Source organism: Ursus maritimus, unplaced genomic scaffold (genome assembly GCF_017311325.1).
Source record: "Ursus maritimus isolate PB19 unplaced genomic scaffold, ASM1731132v1 scaffold_14, whole genome shotgun sequence".
NCBI lineage: Eukaryota > Metazoa > Chordata > Mammalia > Carnivora > Ursidae > Ursus > Ursus maritimus.
The window spans coordinates 16637107-16651123 of record NW_024423786.1 but is presented as its reverse complement, the minus strand read 5'-3'; the positions used below and the strand labels follow the sequence as shown (position 1 = coordinate 16651123).

At 39.1% G+C, this 14017-nt stretch overlaps 1 protein-coding gene across 3 annotated transcripts in view; it reads left to right on the top strand.

Moving 5' to 3' along the window:
• CHL1 (cell adhesion molecule L1 like) overlaps positions 1-14017 on the top strand; it is a 79557-nt gene that overhangs the window by 40621 nt on the left and 24919 nt on the right. For all 3 annotated transcript variants that reach the window (XM_008703152.2, XM_008703153.2, XM_008703151.2), the window contains 5 exons: positions 1276-1416; positions 1964-2075; positions 3827-3993; positions 6491-6656; positions 9267-9391. In XM_008703152.2, coding sequence (XP_008701374.2) covers positions 1276-1416; positions 1964-2075; positions 3827-3993; positions 6491-6656; positions 9267-9391 — 711 coding nt within the window. The remainder of the gene's footprint in view (positions 1-1275; positions 1417-1963; positions 2076-3826; positions 3994-6490; positions 6657-9266; positions 9392-14017) is intronic.

The following is a 14017-nucleotide window of genomic DNA, read 5'->3' as shown; positions in this document are numbered from 1 at the left end:
CTCTCCCCCCTGCTCATGCTCTCTCTCTCTCTCATTCTCTGTCTCTCAGATAAATAAATCTTTTAAAAAATTAGAGACACAATAAGAAAAAAAAGTAGGTTGCTTGGTAATCTTCTAATGTTATTTTTTTAAGGTTTTTAAAATTAATTAATTTATCTATTTATATTTAGAAATAGAGTGCGAGTGGAGAGGGGCAGAGGGAGAAGGAGAGAGAATCTTAAGCAGGTTCCACACTCAGCGTAGAGCCCGACGTGGAGCTTGATCTCATGATGCTGAGATCGTGACCCTAGCTGAAATCAGGAGTCGGAAGCTCAACTGACTGAGCTACCCAGGCACTCCTTGTAATGTCATTTAAACTAAAAATTTTAACATCTCTGCCCCTTAGTCAGCATTCCTAGTTAATGTATTTCCTTTACACTGCTTGTTTGTAGTGTCATAGCAAGCCTAGGGGATTTGGCATGTGTCATTCACTTCTCCAAAATCCAGTCCCTCCTTCCACAATGGCCTTGTTAGTGCTGATCTAGCAGGTTCTGAGCCGTGTTAATGAGAACGCATGTGCTGTTTCCAGCAGAGTTCTTTGGCCCTTAATAAATGCACCAGAAATATTATATTTTTCTCATTTCCCAAAGGTATTTCCAGAATTATACCTGGATGGGGGTTAGGTTGGATTTATTGCCAAAAAGTAGAAAATCTAGCCCCTGATCTCAAGAAGTGTTTGCTTTTACTGTGAAAACAAAATATATGAGTTGTGTATCCAAAGTGGTTAAATAGCAAAACAAGACAATTGAAATGAATGGTATAGATCAGGGAAGAAAAATGAAATAGAGGAACAGAAGTGTCAAGTGGGGAACCAAGAAGCCAGTGTTGGTGGACCGGGGGTGGGGGGGGAGTCTATGCTGATCACGTGATTTGTGTTGGCAGTATCAGGACCTAAATTTATAAGAATAAGTGAGGTTTAGTTATAGTGGGACTTGAATGCTGAACAGAAAATCTGAAATTTTATTTATGGGTATGGATAGGGAGAGGCAATGAGCTAGAGATCAACAAATATTTTAGCAATAAATATTAATCTGAAGGAAGATTGAAATTGGAGAAGGGTCTGGAAAGAAAAGCCTGTGGTTGATGCAAAGAAATTCTATAAATTGGCTTCAGTGAACTATTATTCACCCTAAACTGGTCTTAAAATATAAATACTGTGTGACACATTTAATAAATGGCATATAAATATTTAATGTCCTATTTTTTATCAAACTGACATTCTTTAATCTCTTGCAGGAAATCCATTTGCTGGTGATGTTGTCTCCCCCAGGGAAATCAGTTTTACGAACCTGCAACCGAATCACACGGCTGTGTACCAGTGTGAAGCCTCAAATGTCCATGGCACTATCCTTGCCAATGCCAATATCGATGTTTTAGGTAAGCAGACTGTTTACCTGCTATTTTCTAAGGGAAGATGTTCAAGGTCATGCACACAAGTAGATTGAATTCCAGACACATAAAACATGGGGGGAATATCATCAAAGTAGCTTTCACCTAACATTTGGACATTAGCTTTCCTACTAAAATTATACATTATTTTTTTCTTTATTTTTTTTCTAGAGAGATAGAGAGTTGTGTGTGTGCACGAGTGGGGTGAAGGGGCAGAGGGAAAGAGAGAGAATCTTAAGCAGGCTCCACACACAGCACAGAGACTGATGCGGGACTCAATCTCACGACCTCAAGATCATGACCTGAGCCAAAATTAAGAGTCAGACGCTTAACCAACTAAGCCACCTAGGCGCCACTAAAATTATACTTTTGGAAATGTATTGAGTTTGGATAGTTTTCTAATTCAGGAACATACACTGCAATATTCAGCTGTCTCCCCTTTCTGTTAATATGACTAGGATATAGAAAAATCTAATGTGTGCTCATTATTTCTTACATGAACGTTTACAACTGTATTTATGTCATTTTCAAATAGATGTCCGTCCACTGATCCAAACGGAAGATGAGGAGAACTACGCTACGGTGGCTGGGTATAGCGCTTTCTTACACTGCGAGTTCTTTGCCTCACCTGAGGCAATAGTGTCCTGGTAAGCTGGTACAAGCTTTTCTTAAGAGAATGTCAGTGTTAGATTTCATCTTGTGTCTTCATCCATCATTTGATGAGCTGTTGTTACATGTAGCCAATGCCTCTGAGAAATAAGGTAGCAAACTTAATTACCTACCTGTCCCAGAACTGTTGACTAGATGTGTAGGACTTTTCTCTCATGGGGAGATTAGGGAGAGCCATTTCTGCTTACGAAAGGAAGCAAAGAATCGAAGTGATACTAAGACAATTTTACAGACAGATTTGGTTTTTCTTTATGGATATATCGAAATTCATATATTACAGCTGACCCTTGGACATTGTGGAGATTGGGGCTGATCCCCCATGCAATTGAAAATCTACATATAACTATTGTCTCCCCCAAAACTTAACTACTAATAGCCTATAGTTGACCAGAAGCCTCACCCGTAACATAAATAGTTTATTAACACACATTTAGTATGTTATATGTATCACATACTATATTCTTATAATAATAGCTTTTTCTTAAATGGTTTTCCATATTTCTAGGCTACACAGTTTGTGAGTTTTTTTAAGTTGTTGCGTATTTCCAAAAATTTCCCCAATATATTTATTGAAAACAACTCATATACAAGTGGACCCACGCAGTTCAAACTCATGTTGTTCAGACTTAACTGTACTTTTTTGTTTTGTTTTGTGTCTTTTCTTAATAATTATCTAAGCATGCATTTGATTCCAAACAGGTATGCTTAAAACTTTTCCAACATGTATTTTGAATTTAATTTCAGTAGATCGATAGTGTAGTAAGTCCAGATACTTTGTGTGGATTCAGAGCCATATTTGTTACTTCAGCAGAAAAGCTTGGAGGAACTGTTCTTAAATAAGTCTGCCATGGCTCTGCAGGGCCGAGATTAGAGTGAGAAGGGGGAGGCAGGGTCACTCAAGTGCAGGGTCAGATCCTATCTTAATTGAAAAACTGGATATTTTGCTCATCGTGGATTTTTTGTGTGTGTCTTTATTTTTAAAAATACTCCATTAAAATATTATTTATTTTGAGTCTTGAGATTTTTTGGTAATCCTTACACTTTGCCTCTAAGGCAAGTGCCTCACTGGCCTTACCCTAGTCCCGAGCTCTGGAAAGTCCTATGTGAACAGCAGCCAGAATTTACCCTTTGAATTTTTTTTGCTCCCGCAGAACCTCTTATTGTGAAATGTACTGGGTAAGTCACACTTTGGCAGCAAATGCTCAGAAAATGGATGAATGCAGGAGAAAATGACTCTGGGTTGATAAGGGCAAATGTAATCCATGTCCATGGGACAGGAACTACTTCCTGGCCTATAATATTTCTGAATGACCAATGTTCCCCCAGGATGGCAGGAGGTTCAGAAGGTTCATTATCTCTTTCAATTACTAGCTTTCCCATTTAGTCCCCTGAAGCAATCATTAACTAAAGGGTTCACCATCAATACACCAGAAAATATTTATTAAGCTGTGAGGACAGATGCAAAAACGGTCCTTACAGCTATGAGAAATGCAGCAGAAATGTAGAGCATGTCCCGGATTTCCTCTAGCCACAGTCTATCTGGGCAGTTCAGATAAACACCTCAGCTTGGACCCATTCTGGGAAAAATATAAATCCCAGTGGAACATTTCATAAGGTCTGCAGAGCTCCTGAAGAAAGGGTAAGCTTGAATGAGTATCAGCAACGAGTATCAGAAAGAGTCTCCAGTTCTGTCATGTCTAAAATTGATTTATGCTTTCTATGTTCATAGGCAGAAGGTGGAAGAGGCGAAACCTCTTGAAGGTAGACGGTACCATGTCTATGAAAATGGCACATTGCAGATCAACAGAACCACAGAAGATGATGCTGGCTCGTACTCCTGTTGGGTAGAAAATGCTAAAGGAAAAACCGCAGTCACAGCCAACTTGGATATTAGAAGTAGTTTTATTTTGGTTTTACTTTGCATGAATTCTCACATGGGTTCAGTTTGTCTTCATTTTCCCAAATGAAACAACATGATTTAAGTTTGAGTGCCTGTTAAAGATTTTAGACTGTATTTCAAAACTCCCAGATTGTGTTTCATCGAAAAGACCATCCCCAAAATTATAGGATATGCTGATGATGTGTTCATGGCTTTTTACAATTTTAAGAGGGACTTAGGTATTTGGGGGATGACTGGCAATTATTTAAAATGCTCTATTTTTTCATATTTCTGTGACTATTTTATTTCAATAACGAACTCAATAGAATGTCATCAGCAATCAACTCTTAGAGCTAAAAGTTTCGCAAACCCATAAAAATCAGCTTCATAAAGAGTGGGGCGTGATAGGATGGAAGATTTTTTGTTCTCTTTTTACATCATAAGCAGCTTTGTATTTTTTCTTTCTTCAGAACAAAGTCCTGGGCTTCACTAATATTTTGGTTCTGAAATTGCTCTGAAAATCCTTTTCAGGAAAACGTAATAGAGAGATCCTACAGTGATTGCGGGGAGTATCTGTACGACGTGTGGCTTGTCACTATGGTAGCCTACTGCTGCGGCGGCTCCTTAGATGACAAGTGCATTTCTTGACTCATCATTTTCATGGATATCCTGATACTTCTCTCTCTCTTCACGCACATACCCTCCCTTCCTTATTCTTCTTCTGTCTTATATTCTTTTGTAGTATTTGTTTCTTTCTGCACCCTACGTTATCCAGCATGCCAACCCCATGGACTATATTTTTAAAGCACGTGGATGTTCTCTTCAGATGTCTGCTTAACAACTCTCACATCCGCCTGCATGTTTATATGTCATGGACAATTTTCAAAATGCCCTTGTGAAGTCCATGAAGATGATTCTTTTTATACTTTATTAAACCAACCTATGTCAAAGATTAGCAGCTCAGTCAGATTCAAAGTCAAAGAGAGGGAAGCCCAGAATCCAAATGAACCTTCCCCTTCCTATCGCCCTACACAGCGCTTGGCCCAGAGTGGACCTCAGTACTGCTATGGACAGGGTCATGAACTTTTCACCTGCTCTAAACACCCACTTATATGTAAGGCATATATAAGAATCCTATCAGTGAAGGATAAAACACAATTTTTGCATATAAAAAATGAAACTCTGGAGTGGAATTGAGTAAGAGGCTATATCACATAGTGTTTGAAAGCAAGAGCTTTGGTCTCTGCCACACGTAGCTTCAGATTTCAGTTTCAACCCCTTGCCAGTTGGGCAACTTTGGTGTTACTTAATTTCATTTTAACCTGATGTTCTCTGTAAGGTGAAAATATTAATATTTGTAGAATTATTATAATTATAAAGTGTCGTGTGACCGTGAACTTCTTAGCAGAGGTCCTGGTCCATAGGAGAAGTGCTTTATTAAATGATATGTTATTATTAAGTAGATTTCTGGCTTTTAAATTAAGAAATAGGAGTAGATATTTAACAATCCACTTACAATTAATTCAATTAAATAATCTCTTCAAGTTTCATGCTTTGGATACCGAATGATCAATTTCTTTTATCACTTTCAATTTTTCATCAGTTCATGTTGTAACATGTAGATAGTGAATATAAAACATATTGTGGAATTGGAGGTCAGCTCATGAGATTTGGTCTCTGCGAGGGTGACCAAGTGGTACAACAGGGTAAAGTACATCTACCCTTAATAGGGCCTCTAAGAGTAAGGGTCCTGTATTTGAAACTGTCATGATGAGCAAGCATTTTTAAGACAGCCAAATGTGACTCTTTTTAATTTATTGATTTGAAATTGAATTTAATTTATTTGATATATTTGAATTTGAAACTAAATTGTTAAGCTTCATATTATGGGTACCACTGATTTACTTTTAAAATACCACTCACTATACCTCATTCAACAAGAATTTTGACAAATACGTGTTGAGTGCTTGCTGTATACAGGGTCCCTTCTAGGCTGTGTGACTACTTTATGAACAAAACAGACACAGCCTTTTCTTCACCAGGCTTATGTTCTAATTTCCCGCCTTCACGTTGATAGATCATCTATGCATGGGCTTTACCATTTAACCCACAGTTTCTGAATTATTAATAAGCACATTAATAGAAAATCAATTAATTTCCTTTTTTCCCCTCCTGGTGGTGTGATCACATGACCAGAAGCACTAGAAAGATAAACTGTATTTTTTCAACCTCTAGAGACATCTGTTTGCTCCCACTCTTCTTACTCCTTTTGCCCAAGTAGTAAGGGGAATTGCAAGATATTAATTAGTACTTCCACCCTAATTTCTCAGAGGTCCAGGCCTGATGGAAAGAAAATAGTAATGAAACATGATGTCAAGAAATTACAGTGAACAAACACTGTGTGAAGATATGACTATTCCATCAAGAATTGGGGTTGATTAAATTGTAGGCACTTGATTGCAAAGTAAGCTGGGATGTATGCCTCTCACTAGTCTCTTTGTTTGGTAAAAACAGATGCTACAAAACTTCAAGTTGCTCCTAAGAACCCTCGTGTCCCCAGACTGCATGCGCTTGAATTACATTGTGAGAGCACGTGTGACCCACATTTGAAGCAGAGTTTGAAGTTGTCCTGGAGTAAGAATGGCGAAGCCTTTGAAATTAATGCCACAGAGGACGGCAGGTAGGGAAGGTACTACGCTATGTCGTCAGACTGGCTTGGGATTAACACCGAGCACTTGAAAACAATAGTTGTAAAAGTGCTCACATGGAATTAAAATACAAAAAGTGATTAATACCTTTCAGTCTTCACGGCAGGATTTAAAAGATAATGCAATGCATGGTTTCACTTCTCTCGCATGGTTAGCTGCTGCTTTTCACCGCTGACTTTTTATAGAAATTGTACCATCCTGTTAGCTCATGAAACAGACCCCACTCTGGGTGTGTGAGGTGTGTCTGCTCACGGGGGCCTGGAGGGGACCCTGCCCGTCACCTGTTTCCATCCCAAACTCAGATGAGTCTGTCTCATGAATGGGCAGAACCTGAGTCATGCTTCCAGTCCTTCCAGTTAGAAAGTATTGACAAATACACTTTTAAGCCTCCTAATCCCATATAGAGAATACAGAAAAAAATATAGAAGTGAGAATGTGGAAGAAGTGTGAAAAGATGCTGACTAGCATTGGATGGTATTAAGTACATCAGGGAAAGAGAACAGAATCAATATTAACCGAATGCCTGTGCTATCTTTTGAAAGCATACAGAGGTTAGCTCTCCTGACTTTTGCATTGTGATTAAGTGGGAGTTGGAAATAGACCATCCTTAGCCAAATCTCACCTGCAGTTTTATGTTGTTATTCATCAGTCTGAAAACGTAAATCTGAAGGTAGGACATGCGTTTGTTCGGTGAGACTGTGGCAGGGTGGTAACTAAAAGCATGGACTTGAGCCCAGTGGCCTGGATTTAAATCTCACCTTGGTCACTTCTCCTGTCTGTGACTTTAGACCAGCTGCATAGCTTCTCTGTGCCTTAATTTTACACTCTAAGATGCCTTCCTAAGGTCATTGTGAGTTAACATACCAAGAACTTAGAAAACGCTAAGTACTCAGTCCAGTTTAGCTCTCATGATTTGTACTAATGTCTGCAGACACTTAATGGCTTATCTCATTCCTCGTGTCTGCTTGGCCCCTGTTGCTGTGTTTGTCCGTACGTGTTCTTGCGCCACCTGTGTGCAGGGGCTTTGGTCTCGGCTGGGTACTTACTTGATTCTATCTCATCCCTCCTGTAGACATAGGAGTTTGTAGAAAGGAGCGTATGTATTACACCTAGTTGTCATTGGGAAAGAGGAGATTAATTATCGACCTAAAAGACTACACATTGCAACAGAGATCTTCACCCTTAGGTTATGTCTTAGTCAATCTGTCAACTACTGGGATCTCAGCTGCTGGGATCTCTCCATATTCTCTCTCTTTTGTCACTACTGCCTAGTTGCCTGGGGTCTTGCATGTGACCTCTGGGGTACAGCCAAAAAGGGAATCAGAGACTGATGCCTAGTTGGTGATGTGACCTGCATATTTAGGCCCTGATCCCAGAAACTCCAACCATCCTCTGTGTGGCCCAGTTGAATAGTTTCTGTAGGATACTGGGGCTGACACTCAAATGAGCCTCTGGCTGTATCTCCGTGATCTAAGCAAGTGGCACAGATATTCTGCTGTTTTCCCTAGGGTAGGGGTGAGGAACAGTAACCTTAGCTAGAATAACTTAGAAGAGGTCTCTGGAGTGGGGAAGGCTGGGAGTAACTGTTGCTGCTGGGGTTGACTGGGACCTAGAGCGGGTATGGAATTCTAGCAGGGAGTGGAGATCACAGGTATTTGCTAAATTTCTAGGGAACCATTAGTAAGCTCCTGTCTCTCACCTTCTGCTGGGACACCTTCTTATTGATAGTAGGTTGGGGGCCAGAGGCTTTTTACCTAGGAAGAGGTTAAATGAGTTATACATCAGAAATGTCAATTATATAAGAGTTTCTCTCCTTTTCTGCAAGGACATTATTTATTTCGACTAAATAGCAAACTGTTGTAAATATATTTCAATTTAGTGGAACTTAATTTTACTACAAGTATTATATAGTTAAGTTGATAATACATAGGTATAGGGCAAAAGGTATAATTTATAGTAAAGAAATTTTCATGTCCTGGATTACAAATTGGCAAAATAGAACAAATGAGAAAAAGCTAGTGGCCAATGATTTGCAAATAAGAGGTACTGGTCTGCCCTCTACTGTTCAAATAAATCACGGTGCGATTGTTAGATTTATCAGATGTGCATTCTACTAGTCAAGCAGAGGGGTGGAGATAAAGGACCTTCGTCAAAAACACAGATTACCAGACTCCAGGCCAGACAGTCTGGCTCCGTAGATCTGGGATTCAGGAACATGCCACAAACCTTAAGAATTATCCAAATGTATCTTCACTGTTGTAACATAGTACAGTCTTCAGAAACACCAGGCAACACAGTTCTGTCACTGACCCGTACATCACAGATGGTTGGACTTGGTAATGAAAACAAAACCAAACCAATTGATAGCTTTAATGGCTGTGTAGACAGTTGTATCTGTTCAAGTAACACGTCACCTCCAGTTTCAACTGTAGCACTAAGAAATTTGCACTATGTGAAGCTGTGTTTTGTTTTGTAACTCTTCCTTGAATTTTTTTTTTCCTATGGGGAATATCTATTTTTGAATATATTGTTGTTTTCTGTTGTTTTCCTCCTCATCATGTGCTCATTTTTTTTACTGGTAGGATAATTATTGATGGAGCTAATTTGACTATATCTAATGTCACCTCAGAGGACCAAGGTATTTACTCCTGTTCAGCTCAAACTGCTCTGGATAGTGTTACTGATGTAACTCAAGTAACTGTCCTGGGTAAGTGCCCTAATGAGAAGTCTCTGTTCATTTCTTCCCCGTCACTGATTAAATGCCACTGTTCTTAGGCCATTACATCAACCATTATTTGAACCCCTGCACGTATACGTTCGTTTGAATTTTTCATTTAAATAGTCGTTGCACTTTCAAATGCTTTCTCCTCTTCTGGCTTTAAAGAAATTAATGAATGCTTAATTTCTTTTCACTGCATGGGTAATGTTGCCAATAGCTGTGGGAGGTAGGCGATGTTATCTGCAGAAAGAAAACTGAAGCATGCTTGAGTTGTTAGGGCGCTTGAGCTGCCCTTCCCCAGCTTGCAGACACATAGAGCTGAGGAATGGGGATGAGTTAGCATGGGGGGATCAGGCTAGGCACCCCGTGGTGTTGGCTCAGTGGTCATGCTCTAAACCAGAGATGTGGACTAAGTTCTCAGTGTTCCAGAAAGGGAGTGGAGGAACTTCAAGAGTTCTGCAAAGGAATGGCTTTTTTTTTTTTTTAATGATAATGTTAATTAGAAAATAATGTGCATACTTCACTAGTGTAATCAACACAATTAGCCTGGTAACCACCATGTTTAAAGCTCTTAGACCAGCCTGGAGCATCTCTTAGATCACCATTAGCTCTTGAACCATCTCCTAGACCATCTCTCCTCCGGTTTCCTTGCCAGATTCACTCTCCACAAGCTATCTGATACGGCAGCCTGACCTCTGTGGACAACATCAACAAACCACTCACCCTCAAACTTCCATTTGGTTCAGCCAGTGGGGAGCCCTGGTGTTAGAGGAGGATGGGTGGGTGTGTTTATTCTCCATATTCGCTCCCTGCAGGCTGTGTCCAAAGTTACTGATTTCTCCCAGGGAGGCTCTCTTCTCAAAATCCTCCCTGATAAGATTCTATTAACCATTCCATCCACCCCCCACCCCAGATATTCTGCCAGTGATCTTTTGAAAGAGCTTTAAAAAAAGCAAAAAAAAAAAAAAAAAAAAAAAAAAAAAAAAAAACAAAAAAAAAAAAAACAAAAAACAAAAAACAACAACAAAACCCACAACTCTCGGTACTATCCAAATTGCGTGAACTGTTTAATTTCTGCTGGAACCCTGACTGATAGAGACATTTTTTTTAATAGTTTTCTCTTATAATTTTGTTCCTGTGGGCACTATTTAGTCTCTCTTTTAGTTTTCTGATATTCCTTGATGTTTGGTTTTGCCTAAACTCCTTTCTTAGATGTGTAGACTAAACATTATTATTAACAGACATTTGTATCTTTAGCCGTCTGGTTGCTGGGACCCGCAGGTAGGTTGCTAACGCAGCTACCAGCTGAGAGGAAATAATTCAGTTTCTTTGGAGGTAGGATGTGAAAAATGAGTAAACAGGCTGGAGCTCTTCAAGTGAAGCAAATGGTCACCGGACTGGGTTCTACGCGCACGCGCGCACACACACGCACACACACACACATATACACACACGGGGAGTTCCCAGGTAGTAGAGGATATGCACTTGGTTTGATAGAATTATACCTTTAGGTGAGAGGTTTGGCCATAGGAATTCAGCTACTTAAGGGGATTACAAACAGAAAGGTTTGACCCTCTAGGAATTATTTCACTAGTAAGTCATCGGATAAAATAGTGGAGCTTCAGGTAAACTGGAGTTTATTCTAGGCACCAGACGTATAAGGGTAAGTCTCAGATCCATAGACTTTGTCCCTCAGTATTTTGAGCCATGGAGCCAGCAAAGGGATTGGGCGCCCTACCATTTGGTTCATGCTGTCAAATTGCCTTGCAAAATTTAATATTTCAGTCTTGTGATTAGGCTACCATCTCCTAAAACCATTAAATTTTAATAATTTTAAATAAATAGTTGCTATGATTATATGTAATATTTACATATGAAGTTTTTTTTCCACCAATTTTTTAAGAATAAATATAAATTAATCTAAAAAATATTCTGTGACACAGATTTCCTTTTCTTAACCACTTCTTGGAGTTTACCTTCTAATTTTTTAGGCTGATCCCTGGTCTTAGGAAGTGTATCTCACTGACGGACAATAACAACTAGATCCCTGTGTAGTTTCTCTAAAAACTTCTTTTCCTGAGGAAACAATTTTTGCAAACATATGCTTGACCCATTCCAATTAGAAGTAGCTGTCCTTTAAGAGCATCAATCTTTTAAGTATCAAGTGCAGCCCATCAGTTCTAGTTCCATATGATTCTCGGAAAGAGCACATTTTAATGTCAGATGCTATAGACTGTAATGGTTCCTTCAGGTAACTTTAAACATGAGTGAGCTCTTAATCAGTGCTGAAGACAAACATAAATTCTCTGAGCTCACAGATCTGAGCACTGTTGAGGAAATAATTTCTTATTTCAGGCCCTCAAGTTTATTCAGAGTCAGTGACCACATTTTAGAAATAAAATAGTCTCTTTTGAATTGAAAACAATGTGTTTTTTGCCAATGTAAATTTCCAGCAGTCGGCACGTACGCAGCATGGGCGATAAATGTTGCTTCCCACTTGGAGAACATAGAGCCCACGGGAAAGCCCGATGAGATATTATGTAATTATCTCCTCTGAGAAAAGATAAATGTCCCTGAATACAAGAGAACATTGAAATCAAATTTTGGAAGTAAAGACCATTAGAGATAAGTTTTCTTTGTTGTTGTTGTTGTTGTTGTTTTGCGGTTGTTTTTATTTTAATAAAAATTTCCATGGACTTTAACACTCTTAAAGTCATTACCTACTCAATATCCAAAATATATAAAGAAGTTATAAAACTCAACACCCTAAAATGAATAATCCAGTTAAAAAATGGGCAGAAGACACAAATATACATTTTTCCAAAGAAGGCATGCAGATGGCCAAAAAACACATGAAAGGATGCTCAACGTCACTCATTATCAGGGAAATACAAATCAAAACTACAATGAGATAGCACCTCACACCTGTCAGAATGGCTAAAACCAACAACACAAGACACAACAGGTGTTGGCAAGGATGTGGAGAAAGGCAAGCTGAAAGGGATGCAAACTGGTACAGCCACTATGGAAAACAGCATGGAGATTCCTCAAAGAGCTAAAAATAGAACTACCCTGCAATCAAGCAATCTAGTAGGTATTTACCCAAAGAATACAAAAATACTAAATTAAAGGGATACATGCACCCCAGTGTTTACAGCAGCATTTTCCACAACAGCCAAATCACGGAAACAGCCCAACTGTCTATCAACTGATCAGTGGATAAAGTGAAAGTAGTGTATGTGTGTACACACACACACACACACACACACTAGTATATTACTCAGCCATAAAAAGGAATGAAATCTTGCCATTTGCAACAACATGGGTGGGCTAGAGAGTATTATGGTAAGCAAAGTAAGTCAGAGAAAGACATACCATATAATTTCATTTGTATGTGGAATTTAAGAAACAAAACAAATGAGCAAAGGGGGAAAAAGGAGAGAGAAGGCAAACCAAGAAACAGACTTTTAACTATAGAGGACAAACTGATGGTTACCAGAAAGGAGGTGGGTGGGGGGATGGGTCAAGTAGGTGAAGGGGAGTAAGGAGTGCATTTGTTGTGATGTATAGAAGTGTGGAATCACTATTTTGTACATCTGAAACTAGTATTACATTGTATATTAGCTAACTGCAATTTAAATAAAAACTTAAAAAAAAGTCATCACCTACTCAATTTTCTAGTTTCTGACACAACATTTATCAGTGCCATATTTTCCTCTTCTAATATAAACTGCTTTCCTACTCTTTCAAAACTCTAGGCCAAGAGAGTATAAAAGTTGCTATAATGTACTGAAAATTCATTGTTAGAAATTACAATAAAAATCCAGAGCACGCAGAAAAGAAAGTTTGAGTTCATGTTCTTTATCTTTTTTTTTTTTTAAAGATTTTATTTATTTATTTGACAGAAATAGAGACAGACAGCAAGAGAGGGACACAAGCAGGGGGAGTGGGAGAGGAAGAAGCAGGCTCATAGCGGAAGAGCCTGATGTGGGACTCGATCCCAGAACGCCGGGATCACGCCCTGAGCCAAAGGCAAACGCTTAACCGCTGTGCCACCCAGGCACCCCTCATGTTCTTTATCTTATTTCCCTATAGTTATAGAACCTCATTTTATTGCTCTAGTATGGTAATTACATGCATGATTGAAGTGATAATATACTTTTCACTTATTCATTTAGTCATAAAACATTTACATGCAAAGCACTGTTGGTGATGCAAATATTAGTAAAATGCAGTCCCCACTCGTGAAGATCTGTCATATACAGGAAATGAATCCGGCATATAAACAAGCGTATGAGCTGAAAGACACTGATCCACTTGAGACAGATCATGTTTCTCAGAACTGTACGTAATTATAACCCAGGACAGTTGTTTAGAAATGCAGATTTCTGGGCGCAGCTCCTTCAGTATGCCAGAGAGATGGGGCCCAGAAATACATTTCCATTTATTTTTAAAGATTTATTTTTGAGGAAAAGAGAGTGATCGCAGGGGGGAAAGGGCAGAAAGAAGGAGAGAGAAACTTAAGTGGACTCCATGCTGAACTTGGAGCCCGAGCTCCATCTCACGGCCCTGAGATCACAATCTGAGCTGAAACCAAGAGTCGGTTGTCCAACC